Below are 22,618 nucleotides of genomic sequence, written 5' to 3'. Positions count from 1 at the left end.
TTTAATTCTGGATGAGGTAAACCGAGCGTTAGACCTTCTCCAAGCTAGTTTGAAACAAATTGAAGCAGCTGAGCGCATAGGTGTTTCCCAAATTGTTATCAGTCGATTATGGCGGCGCTTCAAGGAAACTAGAATTCTGGCCGAGCAACACCCAGGACACGGACGCATTACAATTGCAGGTCAAGATCGATTTTCAGTTTTAACAGCTCGAAGGCAACCACAATTACGGCACCTAAAATGATTGCAGATTTGCAACGGACGCACCACGTGACGATAAGCTGAGATAGCGTTAGAAGTCGTCTACGTGAAGCCAATCTTCACGGTCAAAGACCATCTGAGATGACCATTCCTTTCCAGAGGGAATCGCGTTGCAAGGTCGGAGTGGTGGCAAGAACATCGAAATTGGAATGGAATTGATTGAGCCACGCTTTTATTCACTAACAAGTCCAATATTGGATTTCTCCAATATTTTCATCGAATAAGAGTATCAACACGTTCGGGATATGTTGAATATTTGCGATATGTCTAGAAGTCCATTCACATACAGGTGGTAAAATAATGTCATGGGCCGGTATAATTTTTAAGGCCAGAACCGATCTCGTTTCCCATAACGATTCCTGACAGGTTGTCAGCTCGTACATATTCGTAATTCTACAATCCGACCATTTGCTATAATTTCTGATCAAAATTTTCGACTCGTGCATGAGATAATGCTCGTCCATACGTCGCCGGTATTGGGACAGGCTGGTCGACCAACCGAGGAATCATCATCGCATTGCCATGGCCAGTACGATCACCAGATCTGAGTCCAATTGAATGTGTCTGGGACGTGTTCCAAAGTAGAGTTTCGCCACATACATCCGACATTTACGGTGCCTTTTGATTTCGAGAGCCACAGTCAAAGTAAGGGGGAAAGGTTCCACGAGCGGAAATCAAAGACATCATTTTGAATATGGACGATGGAATTAAGGCTATAATTAACAACCTTGAAGGTCGCATCTTGTATTAGACTTTTTTTATTTTTTCGGTTGTTGAGAGTGTTTTGTTAAGATAAAAGGAGGTTTTTAGCTATGTTTACAACTTATGAGTAAATCAATATAATTAAAAAATCTGTCATGAAAAGCTTAGTTTTATTGCATATTAAATACTTTCTAACACTACAAGTGCTTAACTATTTTCTTATTAATTTCCGAAGAACTTCAATCTATTTATGAAAATGTCCATAAATTTTTCCGATGTATGTGGTACGTGTGTGATGAATTGTATTTTTGTTTCGTGAAAACTATGAAAATCAGAAACAAAAGCAAATTCCATCACCATTCTTCTCGCTGATGATCGTCATATCGCCCGCAGACGTTCAGCGGTCATAATTGGTTCACGTACAATTGGGTGTGCCAGCAATAACATGACGATCTCTAACACTTGGTTGGTTGGTTAAACACTTGGTTGGAAAAGCACTTAATCCAAAAGATGATCTCATCCGCATGTAATGTTAAAATTGTGAAATGAAAAATTAGCAATAGCAACGGCACCTCTTTGACTCTACTGCAACGACCACAATTGGTAGACAACCTACTGTACCTACCGTGTGTTATTCGACGCATTGTTACCACTTTACTGCCGCTTATTTCTCAATGTTAAACATTTTATTCATGTTATGACGAAGTTTTGAAGCCGTTGGATATTAAGTATTCAATTATAATAGAGAATAATATAAAATAAATTTTATTTTCTGTCAAAAATTCTCTCCACCTATAGGACCAATTTGTTTCGTTGTGCGTTAGTGTCTGAAGTATTTCTACCGCTTTCTCAGTCGTCTTGTCATGTAGAATAAGTGCAAGACCGTAAGCGTATTGCCATATGTATGGCGTTTTGCCCTTTATTTCATGGTCGTATATATCGTAGTTATATACATCTATATATATACATATATATATCTTTATTTCACAAGAAATAGGCTATCGACCAATCGGTCTTTCCGCCTGTGTGTGTACGTTTAATACATTTGGAAAAAATTATAGTAACAATAAAGATAGTAATAGTTAACGAAAGAAAAGAAAACTAAAGAAAGCCCACCACCCAACAAAGAAAAACTTCACTTCAATTTAGGTGTTCCAACGTGGAGGCAGCTGGGAAAAGGTAGCGGGATTGTCTGTTTGGTCTTGTTGGACACAGTGGGTTCAGTATATTCCAGTTGTGCGGATTGTTTTTCCATTTGGTCTGTAATTGTCTGTGTCTTTCCGTTATTCTTGTCATCTGCGTCCGTTCACAGAGAAGTTCGTTGGATGGGTTGTGTAAGAGGCTTAAGGGATTTCTTATCTTGGTGATCGGTCTAAGCGCTATTTGTTCCGTGGTCTGTGTGTGCTTTCTGGTTTTGTCGGTAGCGTTTGCTCTGAGTGTGTGTCCGTAGTCCAGCAGCGGCCTGCAAATGGCTTTATATATTTTAGTTGCGGTTCTGGTACTGATTCCCTTGTTCTTGTATGTGAGTGCTCCAAAGTGCTTTGTCCATTTTATAATTTCCGTCCTCGCATTTTGTATGTGTTTCGTAAATTCAGCTTGCTGTCTATTGTCATTCCCAGACATTTTATGTAGTGCTTTGGTCAGTCCTGTGACCGTCCGCCATTGTTGCCGGTGAGTTGTCTTTAATTCGATAGTTTGGCATTATCAATTGGCTTTTGGTGGCGTTCGGTATTAGTCGCCACTCGTAGAACCACGCCATGGTGTCGTCCGTTAGTGTTTGTAGTTTTGCTACGGCTTTCGCGGTAGTCTGGTCGCGTGCAATCAATGCCGTATCGTCCGCGTATTGTAGTGTGTATGCAGTTTCGTCGATGCGCTTTCCGTCCAGCAGATTGTGGTTGTATATGTCGTATGGCAACAGACTTTCAAAAGAAGGGGGGACGGTTATGTGCATTATAAAGGAGAAGTAAATTCGGCGATCCCTGAGAATGTTCTTGCCAAAGAGAAAAATTAAAAGAAGGGGTGTCGTCAATTCGTACTTGTATGTTTTTCAGCAAGTTTTTAATAAAACGTAGTAGGTTTTTGTCGTTTGATGGTTGTATACTAGACCACTGTACCAGGTGTTATTAAATTCCTTATTAATATTCATAAATATGTTTGCTTAACTTTTATCGCTAAAATGTGACGTTTGTGCGTTATTCTAAACATGCTAAATTCTTGACATTCTGGCGACTTTAAAAATATTCAATTTCTGTCTACCTGAGTAAGAGAATGGATAAAGTAATAAAATGAATGGAATTTCTACCACAGACAAAAAATAAAGAGCAAATAATTGTCCCTCCCACCGTATCTCGAGTGTTAATTTTAACAATATTGGGAAATCTGTTTTCATTTTTCTCTATCCTCTGTTATGTATCTACTTTCCACAAGAATACGCCGGAAATGATTCATTTCCGTATATGTAACATCATCTATATTACATTTGGGGGCCATTTAGATTCGTCGCTATGTTTTGATAGCCTTAAAGTTGCCGTTTTCGGGGGAAGGTGCCCTTTATTGGAACCGCGGGCCTCCTTAGACGTCTGATTTCCCGAATCGCATGATTCTCTGAATTACAAGTGGTGTGATAGCTACTTGCAGAACATCGTTGTGCGTCTTTGCTGCATTTATTTGGTCATCAAAATCTTTTATATCTCCTAATTCTCTAATTATAGTCAAATCCTGCAGGTTCGTAAATAATTTACGCCGCAAATGAGGCAAGCACAACGCCACTCATAAGAACCTCAAGTAAGCCTCAATTAAACTTTATTTTAATTTCGAGTGTGTTTAAAATTTTCTATATCACTTATTAAACATAGAATGTTCTCGTACATGCTTGACTTATATCGATGAAAAATTCCCTTTTTAAACATTGTTTTAAGCTTTTTCCCTTGACCGTATATAACCGCAAACCACGTTAACATATGGCCCATTAAGGACGTTATCTGTCCGTACCCGTTTCGCATCGTTTTCGTGCTGCCGACCGAAATTTTATATTTTATCTTTCTATGTTATTCCAGGAAAATTATGGAAAACTGGCAAATAGGTCAGCCGAAAATCCGAAATAAATTATGGTAATCTTGTGTCTCCACTATTCATTTTTGAGCTTTCAGTGGTCAAAAATCGATTAGTGGCTCGTTTATTATAAACGTCAACGACAGGGTTTCGGAATTTTATAAACACTTTAGAGTCACTTGAAATTGAATCATTCCACGATGGAAGCAAATCATTTCAAGTGGCAACTTTCAGGTGCGAAGCGAATTTTTATTGATGTTGCTAAACTCGCAGCATAAATTTCTCTCAAATACACAAAACCCCGTCAGAATATTAATAAATAAACAGTTTTTCCATCTGCGCGGCATGTCAAACTTACCCAGGAACAAATGACTCATGTCTATGTGCTGAATTCCAAGTTGGAATATGTTACAGGAGAAAACTACAATATGAATTTCCTTTGCAGGCCTGGTTCATCATAATCATCAGCATAACGTGGGTGGGATCGATGGCTCTTTTCAGTGTGCTTGTAATCAAACATGGAGGATTTTACTTCAACGCTACAGGAATGCACGCTTGTGAGCCCTTCTACCCAAAGGCCTCATTACGTATCCTGGCTGCCTGTGGATTTTATTTCCCGACCACCATGATTTTAATGTATTGCTATGGATCGGCCTTCGATGTAAATAAATTAGGATTTAAGAAACCAAGCATTGGCTGCAGCAGTACAGTCTCGTCTGCAGAAGTCCCACAGACCAGTAGCATAGAAAAGGTAAGTGGCTGGCTGGAGTTTTAAATTAGTCGGGAATTGACAATGTTTGAATTGTCGTAAGAGGGAAAAACTGTCAAAACTCCACAAAACTCCCTTTGGATTTCGTGTTCTGCGTTAGAGGATACACGGCCGCATGAAGATATAGAGCGACGGGGGCTAGGAGTTCGATAAGATAATAAGTTTCTGTGATCACGTGCCGCCGCCATCAAGACAATTTTTGTTAATTCCACCTGTGTACTCAGCGCCACTTTCGTACTAATCTCCTTTATATAGCAATGAGGGTTGTGAGCGTTGTACTATTAGAAACTGGGTGAGACTGGAGGTGCATGGGCTACCATTGATTACTAGCACCCATCGATTCCGCGACACTGCTTTATTTCATAAAGTGATGGGGGCTTGTAGCTTTGTAATACCAGGAATTGTAAGTGATGTACGTACACTACTAGCGATTTTGCATCATTCGGTTTCTCCGAACGATCTAAAAAATATCAAGGGCGTCTCCAAAGGTGGTTGTGATATGAAATAACGGACGATCTCAGAGCTTTTCAAGCTAGAAAAACGTCTTAATAAATTCTGGGCACGTCATTCGGCATATTAAAGTTAACACGATAAATTCCTAAACATGTGAGAATAATGAGAACTATTTTTTAATTCGAAAGCGTGCCTCCTTGAATTAGTTTCAACATTTTTAATATTAGATTTTGGGAATTTCGTCCTACTTCTGCCCCTTCAAATAGCATGCCACTGCTGTTGCCCTGAAAATATTATCACTTCAAGGCAACCTAATAGGCCCTTGGAGTTTTCGGTTCCTTTGAAAAGAACGGTGACGTGGCTTAATTTTAAACCGAACTGCAAATTCGCTCCTGTCAAAGTCCTTCTTCTCTTGCGCCTTCTAATTTACTGCCGCTACGCCACTGCACTTTTTCCTTGCATTTACCAAAAAGCGGGAGAGATCATTAACGTTCCTGAAAATGAGCTCGATCACCAAGTCGACACGCCACTGAGTTCTCCTCTGAAATGTTTCGTCAGGAGTTGATGACGTAATTATTTTAAAACGAAATTAGAAAGTTGTTTCTGATTTTTCGCCTCGTGGTTTCATCTCGATAAGTCGTCGTTTATTACGTTTGTCGAGAATTGGGGACTTTGGAGACTTACTGACTCGGTCACTGATAAAATCAGGTTTCACCTCACTTTCCTCAATAAATGGCAACTACGAACTGTGAAACGTCCCCGGCGTGGTCGACCTTCGTGCCCCGTCGTGGCCCTTTGGAGGCACGCAAAGAAGAATCGTTTTTAACCATTTCCATCAGCGTTTAATAAGAAATTTTCAGCTTTTTGAATGCAATCCAGCCCCTCAAGCCTTTGTTTGTAATTCTTAAATGATAGTGGTTTGGTTCTTTCACCCTGTGCGCTGAATACGTTTTTGAGTGGGTAAGAGGAAGCTGCCTGGCGCAGTAATCCGCAGAGCGATTGAGGGTTAAAACTGTTTAAAAGAATCGATTTTGCTGTTTGTCCCTTGTAAAATCTACAATCAAATACCTTAAAATTCTCGTCTGCGGCCATAAATGAGTCTCACATTTCGCTTTTGAATTCAAACTGAGCGATTATCGTTTTCGCTGTCCATATTCAACGACTTTAATGTTCTGACGCAGCCAATAAGCCTGAGTTTCCACGCCAATAAGCTGGAATTAGATATCCCACGTTTTGTTGTGCCTTGGCAGCCCCCTTTTTCCAATAGACATACGAAAACGTACATTGTTTCCTGCGGGTTTGCCGTTTTTCTCTATCCCCTTTGATCGGTTTGGTTTTTCTTTCGCATAACATGATAGAGCTGTATGGAATATGCCGACCTCAGCTTTATTCCACATAAAACAAGCTTTTTCGTTTTTTACCATATTTAAACAATCTGCTGCGGCAAAAACCGGGAAATACGGGGAGTATCATTCCCTCTCAGTGGCTGATATTTGCATTTTGTCTTATCAGCGCAATAACACGAGAAAAGCCCGGCCATATTGGCAATGTAAGGGGTTTCATTTGTTTTTAGGGATGAAAACAACTGGTGAATAAACCCAAAAAGGCGCTATTTCTGGTGCAGCTCCCTTATTTTGTACCGTTTTAGGTTATTATCTCTTCCTCGACTAGGGAAACTTGTACGCAATGTATTTGAATTGCCCTTTGTTATGATGTTTTGCGCAAACGGACAAAAAGACATTCCCGAACTTCGCGGTGATTAATCGATGATGCCCCATCTCTAATTAAATTTAAATTAAGCAAGTTTTATAAGGGAAGCAATAATTATTGTTTGCGGAAGTTTATTAACTCTGAGTAGATTTTGCCTAAAGCTGTTTGGCTGAGGGCAGAAACTCTAATTAATTCCTCTCTAATCAAGAGAGGTATTTGAGTTCGCGTTTTCATTATAGGTAATGAGACTCTAGTTCAAAGTGAGCTTGAACCAAAACCAATTTACTTTGATAAAATAAACAAGACTTCTCAGGAATCGAACACATAGATCCCTTTTCTTGTCATCTCAGGTTATTTGAAAACTCCAACGTTTCCAATTTCACCTTAATTCCTTTTTTTTCAAAAACGTTCTCGAGAAAAAGACGTGTTTGCCCGGACGTCATGTTTATTTTAGTACAATAAAGAGTTCATAAAAATCCCCATTCCCGAATATCGAAACAGGAAGGTGCGCCGGGGGGAATCTTGAATGTAATTTCGTTTCCCTTTCTCATGCTAATGGATTATAAGAATTTCTCAATAATGTTCCTGAAACTGCGATTCCGATGAAATCTTTCGGGTTTTCGGGGTATTAAGTAAAAAAAAAAAAAAAAAAAAAAAAAAAATAATTACAAACGCAAAAACTTCCAGCTCATGTTTGTTCCGATTTTGCTTGTTAGAAACTTTCATAGAAGTTTTTATGAAATTACATTAAAGCCTCTCGAAAAGTTCTCCAGAGCTTTTGAGTAAATTTACACCGGTGATTATACCTTCTTCGAATTTCAATATTCTAAATGGATAAATTCAATTACGTGCCCCTCTCGAGGGCAAATATACAAGGAAAAGATGTGGCAATGTCGCGAACAAAACGTTGGCGCACAAAATAGGAAATTTTATTGACCTACATGCTTGCAGCATTAAATTTCGCATACTAGCTTTAATTTACCATGTGTATTAAGTGCTTTCAGTGTCTGAAACCAAAGCCGGAAGTAACAATTTAACTCAAAGGAGGCGACAGAGCAGAAACAATTTCATACTTTGCGCTTTTGCCTAGCATAAGACACCGAGACCGTAAAACGCATTTCCGTCTGTTTAACTTGTGAATGCTTGAGCTGTCTTTTGAGTCGTACACGTATATAAGCATTCAGCTTCAGAAGCCGAAATCATGGTCCGAATTTGGCGTCGGCCAATTCCCGATTTCCGGGGCCAATCATAAACATTAACTCATTGTGGATGCGCAGGATCCGTCATATACAGGGTGCTAATTAGGTGCGTGCAGATATTTCAAGGGATGAATCTCTGACCGATTCCAATACGAAAAGTTCCCATTAACATGTGGTCGCAACGGCTCCGTTCAAGAAGTACAGAGCGTTTAAATTTAAATTTCGTTTTTTGTGAATATTTTTGGACACAGATGAGTCGATCGGATCAAATTTAATACTCGGGAGTTTTTTATGATGCAAAACCTGAAAGGGGGCAAATTTGCTTGTATTCTTTCGCTGTCTCACCCCAGACACGAGGGGGGCGCAGTTGGTCGGCAGCGCCGAGGTGAACTGTGTCTGTTTCGCGCAGCTTTTAATTTCGTTCGAAGGACCACAGCTTATTTGGCGCTGAACCGTCGCTGAACAAAACGCACTTGGTAACAACACACTCTTGTATTTGTCTCACTAAATTTCCAATACTACTGTACAAGTGACGAAAGCCATAACAAATCGTAAAATTAGAGGAAACTAGAAAAAGCTCAAGCGATCACCGATTGTTAAGAAACTTTGACGATTGGGAGTTTTCCTTGAACAGGACAAATGATATAGGAATTGAGAGCAGTACTGAGATCCTGCTCCGACTCTAGGAGTTAAAGAGAGAATAGGAGAGATGTTGAGGAGGCGTTGCGTGTTGTGTGAGAGATTCTATGAGACTGATCCGAATCTCAGTTGTCCCCACCGAATGTGAATGTTACCCATTTATATTTTTACCACCTCATAGTCGTACCATTTAACGTGAATTATTGATGCTGAGGACTAAGAAATGCTTATCAACACGGTGTCATGAAGGCGTGAGCAAAATGGTGGGTGAGAAGAGTTATGAGCGCGGGAAGAGTGCGGAATGTGTATGCAGTTGACTAATGTGAACCCTGCCCTTAAGGGTCATACGTTGGCAACATAAAAAGAAGTTTATTAGTGGGCGAAGATGTTAGGTATCTTCCCAACAAAACCCAAACGTTATCTTAGTTTTTTCGATTACCGATAGAGGGCGCCACGTAGAGGGTTTCATCACATTTAAATAGGCCCCAACCTTTTTGCCCCGCTCTGTAGGTCGCTTTTTTGCATTATTGTACGTTTAGTCCGATTTAAAAAAGTACTGTCGGGGAACATCTGTTGAATTTCATCCGATTGACTCATCTGTGTCCGAAAGTATTCGCAGAAAATCAAATTCAAATTAAAACTTAAACGCTCTGCATCTCTCGAGCGGGGCCGTCGCGACCACACGTTAATTGGAACTTTTTCCGTCGGAATCGGTCAGGGGTTCGTCCCTTGGATTATCTGCGCGTACTTAATTAACACCCTGTATGTGGAATGATGGCGCTAACATTTTAAATAAATTTTTGTATCGAAAAGTGTTCCATGTAAAGGTGCAAGGCTCATTCGTAGTCGCTTTTCGACGATCTCGAATTTTTTTTCCCCGCTTCGTAACGGTCCGATGAAGTCCAGCATTTATTTATCAAATGTGACCTTTTATTCCTGACATATTTCGTGAAACCTACACTTATTTGTGCCCTCAGACACGTCGTATTTCACTGAAGATGAATTAAAAAAAAAAAAAAAAGTTGGAAATAAAATTTTTTTTTCCTTTTTTTGTTAAAAAAATTTAATTCGATTAGAAAAGCAAAATCACAAAAATACCTTCTGTGTGTTTTAGGCGCTAAGTAAATAGCAGGTCGGAAATTGCAATTTTTTATTTAAAAAAAAGCAATAGTAATTTTTTTGCTTGCCTATCTGATTTATCACCTCGTTTGTTTTAGACATACCCCGTGTAATACATACATTTGTATTGCTAAAAATGGTGTATTTGACGGGAAAAGAGAGGATTGATTCGTGAATAATGATTGGGTATGGAGGTCGCAAAAGGGGCCGACAAGAAGTCGCGGCAGTCTGCAGTGAAGTGCCCCCGAATTGGCTGCCCATTGTAAAAAAGAGGAGTTACCTTTAGTTATTTCCCCTTTTTTTTTAATATAAACTAGGTGCTTCTTTCTTAAAACTTGTATATATTTTTCTTACTTATTAACAGAGGCGCACACGTACAACTTGATTGTGACGACACTAAAGAAAGAGAAGGATCCACTGCCTTTCCAGCCTTAAGTATGTATAAAAAAACCGGGCACTAGCCATGGGCGTACCCTGACTAAAGAACAATAAAAACTGTTTAGCATAGCATAAACGCAGCTATCGTGCAGGATTTCATTCCTTGTAAAAGGTTCCGACTCCAGACGCAGACACTGCTCTTTTAAAGTCAAAGGGAATACCTCTGGGAAAATTCCCGCCGACAGGGCACCTTATGCTTGATCTTCAAGGGCAGCCTTATGAATCTATCCTGCACGATAATGCCAGTCATAGGCGTAACACAGAGAATACATCACCCTGGCCTATGACAAACTAAAATAATAATGATAATAATAGTAAACATGTATTAAGTCCAAAACACCCATATCGCAATTCTCTATGTCAAAGGTATAAGAGATACAGTTATATGCAGAAGGAAAGTGTCCAGGACAAGTCTAAAACGGGACGAGCGAAATCTGCTACAGTTGGTGATGCCGCGCTAGATGTCCCGTTTGCTGTGGAAGAAACTCTAAGAGGTCTTGGAGCGCTTGGCCGCAGACCATCCAATATTTGGAGTGTGCGCAGTATCCTAAAGAAGGAAAAATTTCATCCCTACAAGGTTCATTTAGTGCAGGAACTTGGCGAGGATCGTTTTGATAGAAGAATGAAATTTTGCGAAATCGTGACGAGGAATCCTAAAGAAAACCCTAACCTTTCAGATAAAATTTTATTCTCAGAATAAGCCAAATCTGCTTTATCTAGGACAGATATAATTGTCTTTGCTGGTCTCGACGCAGTCCCCAGTGGACGGCAGACGACCATACGCGAAAACCTAAAAAAATAAATGTGTTGACCGGCATCGCAGGCAGTATATGGACCGTTTTTCATATATGGTAATTTGACCACCATAAAATATCCACAATTGTTAAAACAACAAATTGTATCTGCGTTATTTATGGCGATGACATTAACGAAGTACGGTTCCAGCAATACGTAGCACCTCTTCGTTCCAGACTGAAATTTAAAAACTTTTTAAATCTGGTCTTTCCAGATAGGTGGATTAGCCGTCGGGGTTAAATAGAATGGCCGGCTCAGTCGCCAGACTTAAATCCTCGCAACTTTTTGTTTTGAGGCCATTTAAAAGATCGATTTTATGAGGATCGCGCCAAATAACGTAGATGTCTTCGGGGCTCGTATCGTGGATGTAATACGGTCTCGATCAGGCAACCTGCCCGCGTTCACGTGGGAAGATCGCTCGTGCAAAAAATAGCACTGTTTGAATAACGACTAGACACATTATGATAGGGGGATACGTTTGATAATCAAAAGTCGGACGTCACTGGACTGTTACAGGGAAGAAAAAAAAGTCGAGAGTCATCGGAGTGTGGCAAGAAAATAGCCTCGTACTTTTACTTGAAACGTTTTTTGATCGAAAAAGCATTTAAAAGTTATGGCCCTTGCTTCGTATACCGGGTGATTCGAAGCGGTGGCTGGTACTTGTAATTTTGCTGCTTTTAAAATTAGAAAGTTGAAATTTGAACGGCAGCTCTATGAGAATAGAGACGATTGGTCGATATTAATGACGTCCATCTATCACTTCCGGTTTAACCGGAAGTGACCTCAACGTTCGATTTTTAAATGCAACCCCCTATAAATTGTTTTCTTTTTTAGAATCTAGAGGGCGTTTTAAGTTTAAAAATATGTCATAATTTTTTTTTTTTGGGAAAAAATCGAAAAGCTGTTGGTATTTGGAGAATGCCGTTAACGGCCTTCCGATGCTGTGCGACTCCGTGCAGAGAGATTTTCTCTTAGAAACCGTCCAAGCCGCCACTGTTTTAAAACATTAATGAATTAAATGAAAATGAGTAATGCTAATGAAATGGAAAACTTTATTTTAAAACCCGACGTCCTGACGAACAGCTAATCTCACATTCTAGAGCTATCTCGCGAATTGATGTACATGGACCAATTTCTACCATAAATAAACCATCGATTTCTTTGTCTTCACTGATAATAAAGTTTTCATTTTCGTTGGAATTTCCCGTTCTCATTTTGTTCACTAATTTTTCCAAATGGTGGCGGCCTGGATGGGTTTTAAATGGAAACGTTTCCGCGTAGAGTCGCACGGCGTCGGAATGGCTTTAGCAACATTCTCCAAATACTGAAAGCACATCAATTTCTTTTACTTTTAATAAAATTATACATTTTTTTATAATTTAATTCGGTCCCGTTTTTACGACTGCACACATTTTTTACAAGTAGAAATATTTTATTCTCTTGTTTTGCCCTTTGAAAGGCGGCCTCCGGTACTCCGCTGCCAACGTATTATTCTCTATATTTTAATGTTTTTAAAGAATTAACGGGGCATTTCCAAATAAACATACGCCGTATTTGGCATCAAAAAATTTGGGAAGAATAGTCTTTTGGAAAATCGCAATAAGCCACCACGCAGTCATTTGAACAACGGAAGACTATGGGGAAAAATTGTTTTCCGATATTTAAATTGCTTATAAAAAAAAGTACTCAATAAGACGACACATTAGTATTTTTTCCCTTAATTCTGACCTAAAATTGTCTCTAATACGCATGCTTCAATGGCACAGCTCGACATGGAAAAACCAAAAAAAAAAATTTTTTTTTGTCAAATGACATATTTTTAGACTAAAAACGACCTTTAACTTACAAAAAAGTAAAAATTCACATGGCATTACATTTAAAAATCGAAGTTTGAGACCATTTTTGGTTTAACCGGAAATGTTAGGTAAGCGCCACTAACGCCAATCTATCGGCTCTATTCTCGTAGAGCTTCTCTCCAAATTTCAATTTTCAAAGTTTAAAAACGAAAAAGTTATAAAAGCGAGCCATCTTGTGGAATCACCCGGAATACAACGGCCTCGGTATACAGGGTGTTTCAGAATTATGGTGACAAATCGATAGAGGTAACAGATTATCGAAAAATAAATATAGTTTCCTTAATAAAAGATTGTCTTATGACCCGTCATTTCTGAGATACAGGGTGTTAAATTTTTTTTTTTTTTTAGTTTTTTTAAAATCTACTGGGACTATTGAAATGAAAATTGGTCCATCTCTGTTTCGTAATCCAATAAATTAGATGAGGATAATGAAAATTTGGTACATAATAGAGGGCGCTAGTCGTACGTGTACCATTGCATATTTTCATCCAAAACTTTTTTAAATTTAGATTTACCGGTAAAAGAGTTCAAGAATATCAAAGAACTGTCAATTTTGCATTAAAAAAAGTAGTAAAATACTCTGAAGTGGACGGTTGTCCAGAAAAATGACAATAATTGTCATATGGATTTTCACCGCTTTTAAATAAAAAAGTCTGAGGTTTTTCTATCACTGCTTTTATTACTATCTAATTACAATACAAATGTGTATGTAATCACAATGAAATAAACACGAATATTACAACAAATGTTCAAAGTGATGACCGCTTTGGTCAACACATAAATTGCTCCGTCGTAACAACTTTTGTTGTCCCCTTTGGGAAATTCCTGGGGTATTCCGAATCACATCAAAAGCATTGAACATTCTTTCACCTAATTCGTCAACATTTATTACTGATTTCGTGTACACTAAACCCCAAAGACAATAATCCAGGGGGGTCAAATCAGGGGAACGAGGGGGCCATGCCACTGGACCAAACCTACTTATCCGGCGTTTTCCATAAACCTCATTAAGACGATCTCTTATTATCTCCATCGTTCAAAGTTCTCCAGACCGTCGAATTTGAAACTCCCAATTCATTAGCAATTGCCCGAGTACTCGTGGGTGGTTGATTTTCAATTCTTTGGAGGATGTCCCCTTCCACTTGTCCAGAACGAACTCTTCTTGGTGCACCGGCATCGTGCCTATTAAGCAACAATGTACCACTTTCACGCAAGCGTCTAACGATTGCTGGAAATTTTGCCCTACTAGGATGTCGTGGAGTAGGAAATCTTTCTGGATAAATTCTTTCGTATTGTCATTTTTCTGGGCAACCGTTCGCTTCAGAGAATTTTACTAAGAGTAACTTTTTTATGCAGAATTGACAGTTTTTTAATATTCTTGAACTCTTTTAGCGATAAATAAAAATTTTTTTAAGTTTCGGATGAAAATATATAATGATACACGCATAACTAGCGCCCTCTATTATGTACAAAATTTTAATTATCCCCATCTAATTTATCGGATTACGGAACAGAGATGGACCAATTTTCATTTCAATAGTCTCAGTAGATTTAAAAAAAACTAAAAAAAAAAAAAATAATAAACACCCTGTATCTCAGAAATTACGGGTCTTAAGACATTCTTTTATTAAGTAAACAACGTTTATTTTTCGATAATCTGTTGTCTCTATCGATTTGTCGCCATAATTTTGGAACACCCTGTATATGTAAACAATAAATTAATGTTTAGGAAAACTTATCAAAATTTTCCCGAGGCACGTTCTAATTGAACAAGTATGTATCTGACACGAGAAACTAGGAATTCCAACTCAGTATGAGCGGCTTATAGTTGGTGTTAATTTGCAGTGTGGCTGGCTACGTTTATTCCGCAAGAGTAGTTGTTTCCAGCTATGCTTAAAGGGTAATTCAATCATCAGGAGAATAAATTATAAGACAAATGTACTCAAGAGCAGGTGAAAATCTATTATGCGACGCCTTTTTATCAATGTGCAGCATATCTGACAACTTCGTTTCAATTAAAATAGATTGGAACTACGACTAGGCAATATACATATCTCTAATTGAAAAAATAAAATCCTTCGAAGGAAATGCTCAGTGCGCTAAGTTGGAAGAAAAGGGCATTAATGTCAGTTGCACATATCTAAAACTTAGAGGCTTCAAGCACACGTGGCTACGTTTACTCCGTTAAGGTACATCTAAAAAATTATCTTAAAATGCCACGTAAAAAAATATTGGGTTGTTCGATAATTAATGTCGTATTTTCTATATTTTTTCAAAGTGAATATACCAATATTAATAATAAATATCAATCGATGATGTGGCGGCCATCTTGGTGGATGACCTTTCGCCATCTCTCGGCAAGTTGGGAAACTCCGCGTTCGAAAAAGCCTCGATTTTTAGAAGTAAAAAATTGATTTAACTCATTTTTAACGGCTCGATCAGAATCGGAATTTTTACCATTTAAATGACTTCGAAGAGAACGAAACAAATAATAATCTGATGGCGCCAAGTCAGGGCAATATGGTGGACGAGGTATCGGTTCCCAATTTAGTTCCAATAATTTATGACGCGTTATCAAAGACGTACGGGGTCTAGCGTCATCATGATGGATCAGAGCCCCTTTGCGATTGGCGAGTTCAGGACGCTTTCTTTTGATTTCTTCGTTCAATTTCAATTGCCGACGACAGTAACCATTCGAATCAATAGTTTGGTTTCTCGGACGCAGTTCAAAGCAAAGAATACCCTGGTAGTCCCACCGCACAGATAGCAAAATCTTCGTTTGATGAATGTTGGCTTTGGACGTCGATTGCGCAGGTTTATCTTGTTTGGTCCATGATCGTTTTCGGACTACGTCATCGTAGACGATCCATTTTTCATCACCCGTTACGACTCTGTTTAGAAGTGGGTCCTTTTGGTTGCGATTCAGCGAAGAATCGCTTATGTCAATGCGTTGGATGAGGTGAGTTTCCTTCAATTCGTGAGGAACCCAAACATCCGATTTGCTGACGTACTCAAGCTCTTTTAAACGCAGAGAAACGACCGAATCAACTTTTCTGCCATCTCTCGAGTTGTCATACGCCGATCGGCTTCGATTGAGGCCTTAAGTTTATCGTTACCAATGGTGATTGGGCGTCCAGCGTGTTGGACATTAAAATTTCCGGAACGAAAGCGAGAAAACCGACGCCGGCAGTGGCGTTCAGTGAGGCAGCCCTCACCATGCACTTCGCACAATTCTTTCTGAGCTCGTGCTGCATCTTTGCCCTTTCGAAAGTGAAGTAATGAAATGCGTCGATGATGCCCACTTCGACTGTCCATCTTCAACTTAAATTTTAAACGACTTCTTGTTGACTAATCGCGTTCGATTTTCGATCGAAAAAAGCCTGAAACATAACCTTTAAAACGGCACATGCGGCGAGATCACTATCACTCGATATAAATATAAATTAAGTCATCTACGAGAATAAAACGACGTTAATTATCGAACAACCCAATAGTACCGTCTTTGAGACGTCCAGTCAGTCCATTTTGAAATTTAATCCACAGTTATGTCTATAATTGAATTAAAGGCAACAAAATCCCCTAATTTAAGTCTGCTCACGTCTTTGTATGGTCACGCGTTCACTATCTCTAATGGCTTCAGGTTTTATAAGTTTCAAGCATCAACTAGTGCATCAATGTATTCGTAGACGGTCATTTTGAAATTAATTCAGTTTTTAGCAATGTTCATCAAAAAAGCTATGTAAGAGTAAGCTGTTCTCAGGATCTAAAAAGTGAAGTTATTGCGTCTGATTTAGTAGAGCGTAACTTTCCCATCTGAGGGTTACCTGTATCAAAAGGAGATTAGTCATTACAACGTTACCAGCACGGATGCGCATTGGCCGGTTGTTACGTAACAAAAAGAACACTAAATCCCTTTTGAGGCCCGCATCGAAATCATACCATTTCACGTGATATAAAACGTCAAATATGGTCGAGCTCTGAAAAAGTGAAAACTTGAAATGTTATAAACAACAGAGACGGCCAGATTACTTCGTTGGTCAGATTTTGGCCGGCAACACAACCCATGATGATTGCGTTCAGCCACCCAACGAAAATCACTAGAGACTCCAAACTTCCGTCCTAAAGTTTAAGGTATTTTGAAAAAGTGAATACGCGATTGGCCCACTTAGTAGTAAAATAGTCTTTTCTACTTAGTAGTAGAAAAGAATTTTACAATCGCTCTGCCCAAAAATAGAGAAAGTTTTAGTCGCTTCATCCCGTATGTTAATTATGACTCTCGCTTAACAACAAAATGTTTCATTTAATTCCTTCAATTAGCTGATTGCTGCTATTTATGCTCAATTTTACCATGCATCTATCTGACATGCTCTAACGATAAATTGGATTCAATGGAATGCTCACCAGCATCTTCAGAAAATATTCACAATTATTTCATCGCATATTCTATAATAATTTCATTGCTCACTTCATACTCGTTGTATCTACTTGTGCGCAGACGCTAAAAATTTTAAACTATAAATTAATAAAAAGATTCGGCGTTGGTATAATTGTTTCCGAATAATGCCAATGTTATTTGTATTTCTTCATTTCCCAGCAAAAATTTCTCTTATACAGGGCGTTAGTTGAGTACGTGCAGATATTTCAAGGAATGAATCTCCGACCGATCCCAATACGAAAAGCTCCTATCAACATATGGTCGCAACGGCTCCGTTCAAGAGATACAAAGTGTTTAAATTTTAACTTGGTTTTCTGTGAATATTTTTGGGCACAGATGAGTCAATGGGACGAAATTCAACATTGGCGGTTTTTTTTCAGTTTTGCCCCGGAATACAACTACCCGTTTACACCCTGAAGCAAAGGTTCACAGAACAAAGGCCTTGTAATTCGGTTAACACATACACTTTATTTTGATAACTGGATATTGCCCAGAACCGCGCTGGCTTGTAAAACTGAAGAATGTAACGAACAAATGGAGTGAGGTCATTTGCGTGTGGTCGAGAAGAGAATTGGGGAAAAACCGACTGGGAAATTCTTGAGACTTTTTGGCTTCGCCGGTGGTGGCGACCAAGTTCGTAATTTCCGGCCTCCCTCCGCCTACGTGCTCGCCAATCACAACTGCCGCAGACCGATTCCCACGGTCCGGGGCGTCTGTTTTATACAAAATTATGGAAGTACAACACCTCAAAAGGTCTTTGCAATCCTCATCTAGAATTAATGATTTTCGTGAGGCCTGGGCAATGTAACAAATGTGTCTCGCGCCCTGGGGCCACGCGCGAAATCCGCCTACAGCTCCTTCGCGGTGGCGTCCATACAGCCCCCAAGTCTCATAAACTAGATAAAAGTTGACAACCCACGCATACAGCGTAGAACAGGTGGGGGAATCGGCCAATATGTAGGCTTATGAGCAATTACCGTTGGTCCTGACACCTATGATGCGAAACCCAAACGTTATCTTAGTTTTCTGATTACCGATAGAGGGCGCCACGTAGAGGGTTTCATCACATTTAAATTGACCACAACTTTTTTGCCCCACGCTCTAGGCCGCTTTTGTTCATTATTGTACGTTTAGTCCGATTTAAAAAAGTACTGTCGGGGAACATCTGTTGAATTTCATCCGATTGACTCATCTGTGTCCGAAAGTATTCGCAGAAAATCAAATTCAAATTAAAACTTAAACGCTCTGCATCTCTCGAGCGGGGCCGTCGCGACCACACGTTAATTGGAACTTTTTGTATTGGAATCGGTCAGAGGTTCATCCCTTGGATTATCTGCACGTACTTAATTAACGCCCTGTATAAATGAACATAAATTATTTCGATGTCAAATGCGCGGAACGGCACTCCTATACCGTCGATGATAAACTATCGTCAACTAGCTTCTAACTTTTTTTTAATTAAAAAGAGCTTTTGGACCATTTTCTGGTCCCGATTTCTTTAGAATAACGGTTTCTGTCTTTATGCTGGATTTTCTGGTAACTTCGCGTCGTTCCTGTGTGCATCGAGGAGCCCCAGTGTTTTCCTCTCTAATTTGACTTCTTAGTGCAACTCTTTACCTGTATCATCACAAAGGCCGAAACTCCCAAAATCATTCCCGTCAATATAACGTGCAAAAATAGCTCTATACCAAAGAACTTATCAGCTAGGATCCCCATTCTGCAACGAAACTCTTATTATCCTGAGACCACCAAATCTCCAATCTACTCAACTGATAAACAGCTACGTGGTACTTCAACGCATACCGAAACTCCCTTCTCCTTGCGACTTCATCGGCATTTCTCATAGCCTTTAGTAGCAACATTTTAACATGTCTAATCCGGATTCGGATATATTCGACCAGCTCCACATTGAGCCACACAACGGTGCCACCTGCTACGTACATGTAGAAGGCAATGAAGAATATAATAGAATCGATTATGTAAACTGTGGGAGATTTGCCCAGTTTCTGATTCTCCACAAAAAATATGTGCAGAGGTATCAGCAAAGTGCAAACCTCCGTTAAGTTCCTGATTTTGTTGATTTTGGAACAAGTGCGCCTGTGCATGGGAGCAAAGAATATGAAATAAGAAGCCGAGGCGCAGATTATATAAGCCAAGTGCAGCTTTGAGAAAAGCTTGAGTTTTTTGTGATATTTGTCAAATTGGGGCGGTTTCTTGAACGTTTCAAAATTCACCACTTTATTCGTCAAAGTCAAAAGCAATTCCCGGTTCTTCACGCAGAACACATTTATCCACATCACCCCAGCAAAGGAGACCAGGCAGACCATCCCGAATTTTATTACATCCAATGCTAAGTGCCCTGCAAAATAAAAACTTTTCGTTAGCGATGAGGTTTTCGTGATGCGGGAAAAAAGTTACGTTTTAAACCTGTATAAATATATGCAGCGAGGAAAAAGTTGAGCACGAGCACTACTGAGAAAATCACTCTGATTTTTATGAGATAATGAAGGGGGTTTTGACCGTTTTTCGGGAGAAACTTGCAAAATATCAAAAATCGAAACGAAGTGGTGTCGTAGAGGACTCCTCTCCCCTCGATCGTCATTGCTTAGCGGACTGTTCATGGTATAGTGGCTGATCCAATAATCGGTCTATTAGTGGTAAAATACAAAGGCGATTTGCTCAAGATGATGAGAGTAAATTTTCCTGATGGCATATGATTTGCCGCAATTTTCCGCCACATGTTTCCATGCAGTTTTATAAATTGCCCTCGTATTTGTAAGCGAAGGGCGATTTGTTTACATGCAAGGGAAATTGTATGGGTATGTATTTTGTGCATCCAAACTAATGGTTTAGGAAATTGCATACATGGCTGATACGGATGATAATATTTTTAGGTTTTGATAAAAATAATTTGCACATAATGAAGAAATACAAATTTCGTTCGATATTCCTGATGAGTTCCCCGCTCATTTCCCACTCCCTCAATGCAACTCCTACAATGGAACTAGTAATTTCCGGCCCAATTCATCGTGGATGTACCTGATGGTGTGATTTTCAGCTCAAATGGCGTAAAAATATTTTTCAGTTTCGCCACATGACACTCTTCTTAATTTCAGTTAATAGACCAAGAACGCAAACTGAGCCTCGTATGCTCGCGGACCATGGCGGCCATGTCGTTGGGTTTCATCGTTTTAGTCACGCCCTGGACGATCCAGGAAGTAGTAGCCGCCTGCACCGGATCCAGGGCGCCCCCTGCCTTGGACTTCATCGCCACCTGGATGGCCTTAAGCAATAACTTCTGGTACCCCTTCATTTACTGGACGCTCAATAATCACTTTAGGAGGATATGTAGGGAAATTTTTAGCGGGGTAAGCACAATTTGGGTTGAAGATCCCATCGTGCAGATATTTTTTCCTTTCAGTTTCTCTGTCGTCGGATTCACGACAAAAAAAAGCAACAATTCGAACACTTTTGCAATAACTCGCCTTCGTCGAACTATCTAGGACACACCCCCGACTGTGATCTCGAAGGCCTTTCCGAAAAGTACTGGGGCGAAATTCTAGAGCGTACGGTATCGTCCAATTCCCTTCCAGGACCGCCCCAAACCCAGCAGGGTCCGAAACTGGACTGCAATGGGGCCATCGAGATGAGCGTGATAAATAATTCTCTGTCGGACTTATGAAAGTTGGACAAGACCACGCAGACGTTCGATTTGGGAGGTGAAAGCATGGGCAGTTCGGCCGAAACCGCTATCGTCTCCAGGGAGTGACGCGTGGTCATCTCTTTCGATTGCGTTGTGACGTTTAACGGTCGCTGGAAGGCTTTTGGTATAAGGAATGATACTTGATGACGGCAACAAAAATGCTGCAAAAATTTGTAGATTTGCCTGTATACGTACTCGGTTTGAGGTCCAGTTGACCGAGAGATGATTGAATGTTTTCAACATTTTTTTGTCATTTTCATTTTTGAGTTTAGCAAAGTTTCCGTCTGAGTAACCTCACGTCGGTGTTTGCCAAATTTTGAAAATTGTTGCTACGGTTGGAAAAATGCGACTAAATTACGTCACGTCGAAGCAGTTCTACTTTACGATTAAAAGAGCAGACACAAGTCTAAGTGACGTTGTACCAAAGTCGCAATTTCTCTTTTCTGATACTTGAAATCTGAGAAAAATTGCAAGGAAATCAGATAACTAACGACTCCGCAGCTTTTTCCGCAACTTTGACGATCTACAAAAATCGTGTTCGAATTGGAAACAATAACACCTTAGCGATGCACGGCGCTAATAACGTAGAACACGCGACAAAAGGGCGCATGACCAACTCTTCCGTTCGTCGCAAGGTCAAATGTCTCATTTAAGTTTTTTATATTTTTAGTGCGTTTATTTAGACATCTGTTAGAACCTAATTTACCGCACATCCCATTCCTTATGTTCGATTAACGTCACGCCTCTGATTAAAACATCATTTGTCGATACTCTTGGCGAATTGTTACGTATCTCTATTTTACGAGAACTTCCAAATCACAACCCCCACATAAGACTCCCCTACTGTAGCGTATTAGAGGAAAAAACTCAATTGAATTGTTAGGAAACTGGAGGAGCCAATACGAACTAACCTGAATTGAATTGAATTGTAAGAGCATCGAAATGGCTTGACACAATTTCCTACTAAGGCGTTTACTTAAAATTAAGTTAAGCAGATAATAATAGGAGGTAGGTATTTCTAGTAAGTAATTCTACAAGACTTGTGTACAGAAGCGACTTCGTTCCGCTAGTAACTGATCGAATAGAGTTAATAATACCATTTAATATGCATTTCCTAACTTGTTAAATTGTACATACGGGTTATTGTAATACTTTCCTATAGACCATTTAATGTGTTATTGTGTTAACATAAAGTTTTTATGTACGTTCTTGCCATTTTATTGCGACAGAAACTTCAGTTGATAATGATTTTCCTCGCACAGATCATGAGATAAATTTGAAGAAAATCCATTTGCGCAAAGTCTTAAAAATTCGAATAAGTTTTCCATTTCTTATATTGTTATCGTTGCGTTGCCATCAACCTGGGTCGGCTACTGCAATACATCTACAGTGTTCCCCAATTGATGGTAAAAAAGATTAGATCACTTCCTCATACAAGCAGGGTCTTAAATTCGAATTTTTTAAAATCTATTTCTGCCAAAATCTATGGAA

At 39.4% G+C, this 22,618-nt stretch overlaps 2 protein-coding genes across 3 annotated transcripts in view; one reads left to right on the top strand and one right to left on the bottom strand.

The window, feature by feature from the left end:
* The window catches only part of LOC136348973 (trace amine-associated receptor 8c), a 59,296-nt gene extending 37,011 nt beyond the window's left edge, over positions 1-22,285 (top strand). For both annotated transcript variants that reach the window (XM_066300182.1, XM_066300183.1), the window contains exons 6-8: positions 4,457-4,762; positions 20,541-20,792; positions 20,846-22,285. In XM_066300182.1, coding sequence (XP_066156279.1) covers positions 4,457-4,762; positions 20,541-20,792; positions 20,846-21,106 — 819 coding nt within the window. In that variant the 3' untranslated portion in view covers positions 21,107-22,285. The remainder of the gene's footprint in view (positions 1-4,456; positions 4,763-20,540; positions 20,793-20,845) is intronic.
* On the bottom strand, positions 16,669-20,045 carry LOC136348947 (odorant receptor 94b-like). The gene is made up of 6 exons (XM_066300148.1): positions 19,898-20,045; positions 19,195-19,783; positions 19,042-19,141; positions 17,019-17,108; positions 16,814-16,966; positions 16,669-16,752 (listed from the first exon to the last, which is right to left on the bottom strand). The coding sequence occupies exons 1-6, from the start codon at positions 20,043-20,045 to the stop codon at positions 16,696-16,698; spliced, it is 1,137 nt and encodes a 378-aa protein (XP_066156245.1). The 3' UTR covers positions 16,669-16,695.
* Positions 22,286-22,618: the final 333 nt, after the last annotated feature.

The sequence above is a fragment of the Euwallacea fornicatus genome, chromosome 36 (assembly GCF_040115645.1).
Source record: "Euwallacea fornicatus isolate EFF26 chromosome 36, ASM4011564v1, whole genome shotgun sequence".
In the NCBI taxonomy this organism is placed as follows: Eukaryota; Metazoa; Arthropoda; class Insecta; order Coleoptera; family Curculionidae; genus Euwallacea; species Euwallacea fornicatus.
The sequence above is the reverse complement of the archived record's forward strand: the minus strand, read 5'-3'. Positions and strand labels throughout refer to the sequence as shown.

Excerpts from the sequence above, each read along its gene's own strand:
- LOC136348947 (XM_066300148.1), bottom strand. The coding sequence starts at position 20,045 with ATGAACAGTCCGCTAAGCAATGACGATCGAGGGGAGAGGAGTCCTCTA. Across the intron at positions 19,142-19,194 it reads TACCACGTAGCTGTTTATCA|AATGGGGATCCTAGCTGATA; the intron begins GTTGAGTAGATT and ends GTTTCGTTGCAG. Across the intron at positions 16,753-16,813 it reads CTAATCTCCTTTTGATACAG|ATCCTGAGAACAGCTTACTC; the intron begins GTAACCCTCAGA and ends TTCACTTTTTAG.